Source organism: Triticum urartu, chromosome 3, assembly GCF_003073215.2.
Source record: "Triticum urartu cultivar G1812 chromosome 3, Tu2.1, whole genome shotgun sequence".
Classification (NCBI taxonomy): Eukaryota; Viridiplantae; Streptophyta; class Magnoliopsida; order Poales; family Poaceae; genus Triticum; species Triticum urartu.
The window spans coordinates 737,330,491-737,332,981 of NC_053024.1; the positions used below are offsets into that span (position 1 = coordinate 737,330,491).

At 57.0% G+C, this 2,491-nt stretch overlaps 1 protein-coding gene across 1 annotated transcript; it reads right to left on the reverse strand.

Moving 5' to 3' along the window:
* Positions 1 to 270: 270 nt before the first annotated feature.
* On the reverse strand, positions 271 to 1,342 carry LOC125549538 (small polypeptide ROTUNDIFOLIA LIKE 3-like). The gene has a single exon (XM_048712934.1). The coding sequence runs from the start codon at positions 1,021 to 1,023 to the stop codon at positions 688 to 690; it is 336 nt and encodes a 111-aa protein (XP_048568891.1). The 5' UTR covers positions 1,024 to 1,342; the 3' UTR covers positions 271 to 687.
* Positions 1,343 to 2,491: the final 1,149 nt, after the last annotated feature.

The following is a 2,491-nucleotide window of genomic DNA, read 5'->3' on the forward strand; positions in this document are numbered from 1 at the left end:
AAGACTAGCACAATCATTGGCCCGCCGGCCGACGAGCGAGCCCCTGAGCTCCTGATTGATTCAATCTCTGCGTGCGCGCGTGCGTGAGCCTCGTCCGTCCGGTCAATTGACCGCCCTCCGCCAACCGGATTTCAACCGCAAACAACAAATTGTTGGTACCGGTACAAGGATCAGCAATTAATCAACGCAAAGGTGAAAGAATGGAACGACATGGATCAATCTTGCTTTGCTTCAACGGCCTCCCTCACTCAAAATCAAAACATCAGCTGGTGCTAGGACAAATTTGATTGAAATGAAGCTAGCTGCACAAATTTAAGTCTCCGTGGTACTAGGAAAAACAGAGCGAAATGGAGCTCCTGAGCTAGCTAGCTAGTAATGGTGGCTGATTGTGACGGGACTGCTAGCTAGGTGCATTACCTTGGTGCTGGTGGTGGCGCTCATGGCTGATGTACTGTACATGCCCAAATCACAGTGGGGAAAAACATCAAGAAAGTAATTAAGCAAGCAGCAAGAAGAAGAAGCAGAAGAAGCTAAGAAGATTATATAGGCTGAGAATGGATGGAGAGCTCGGCTAGGCCGGCCAAGAAAGGGGGAAGGAAATGTACGTAGCTACAGCACCGGTAGAAGAGCAGAAGCAAACGATTGAAAGAATGTGGCGGCCGGCCTGCCGGAGGTGGCCGGCAGGTCCTAGTAGTCGCGCCAGCAGACGAGCATGGAGACGCAGCGGCGGACGATGTAGAAGCGCGCGCGGTGCTCCTTGACCGCCTCCACGCACTTCTTGGACAGCCGCCGCCGGGACTCGGCCTCCTCCTTCTTCTGCTGCTCCGACGACGAGCTCCCGCCCCCGCTCCCGCTGGCGCCGGCGCCGTCCCGGGTGGCGGTGACGCTGGCCGAGTAGCTCCGGCTCAGCCCCCCGCTGGTGCCGGCGCTGGTGCTGGCCCCGGACGCGTCGCCGTAGTAGTAGTTCCGGCCCGATCTGCTCCGCCCCTTCTTGGACAGCTTCCACTTGTCGTCCCCCTCCATGCTTCCAACCCAGATCAGCCCTGCCGCCGCCGCCGGCGACTGAAACGTAAATGCAGGTGGGTCGGTGGCGGTGGAGATGGATGGGGATGGACGGATGGAGTGGACAGTGCGCGTGGAATGAGCAGAGCGAGGGATAGAAGAAGAAATGGAGCGAGCGAGCGGGCGGGCGAGCGAGTGAATCAATGAATGGTGTGCTAGCTGCAGAGCAGAGCAGGGAGTGAGGGAGTGGGAGCGAGTGGGAATGGGGCCGCCCTGTCTCCTCCCCCTCCTCAGCTCAGCTGGCTTCTCCTCGCCTCGCTCCCAAACAAATGAAACCCGACCCCAACCCCAACCTTTCGACGGATGGAAGACAACTCGTCCCTCCCAGCCAGGCACCAGCTACCACCGCACCACTCTCACTCTCACACTCACTGTGCTTGGCCTCTACCGCCATGAAAACGCAAGCGCAGCGCTCCCAGCAGCAGAGTACATTCCGTCTGTGACCGACCGACCGATCGATCGACGATGGATCGATCAACGGTGGTGGCGGAAGCGGAATCCTGTGGCCCGTCGGATCCACCTGCCCTGCCCGCCCTGCCATCTCGAGATGGAAGAAAAGCCGCCGCAGAAGCCTATGCTACGCGGCTCTAAAAATTCTGTTGGTACCTACACTACACTGTCTCCTCCCGACTTCACTGCACGCACAACCACGCACGCAGCAACTGCTGGAGTATAGTGGTAGCGTAGTACTACCACTACTACTACCACACGCAGTACAAATAAAATTTAAAGGTGGTAGGAGTGGCGCCAGACTTACTGCGATCACTGTGCATAACCTCTGCATCACGCCACATGATCGCGCGCAAAGCTGCCGGCCACGCCCGCCCCGCCCCGCCCCGCCCGCCACCGTCAAATCAAATCACCCCATGTTAGCCGTTGCACGGCGTCCGTCCCGTCGGTCGGCAAGCCAACCTTTTGAATATTTCAATTTTCTCCTGGCGGTGGCCAGTGGATGCCGCTGTCAGTAACTCTCGCGTTTTTACCTTCACCGGAACCGAAAGTGACTTTGGGACGGGTCGTCGGTTTTGTGGCTCGAAGCAGGACACGAGGCCTCCTTTCACCTTTCTTTCTTTCTTCCTCGGGAGGCATTTTGCATGGCGGGTTAATTAGGGTTACCGGGGGATGCTAGATATGGCTAAACATGCAACGTGGATGGGTGGGTGTGGGTGTACTCCATTATCGGCGGCGGGCGCTCCTAATCCTAGGCTCCTACTACCTGATGATCCATGTCCGTATGAATTATGGAGAGATGAAGAGGACGGTTCTACTGCCGCTAGTGCAAGTGCTGGGGTCGCTAATCATCGGCTAACCCAACTGTTCCTGTGCTAAAGCTGGTATGCTAAGTAAAGGTGACTTGACCAGACTGGGTTATGTGTGGGGGCCTGGCAAGCACTCAGGTGGTATACTTGCGCATTGATTATCAGATTTC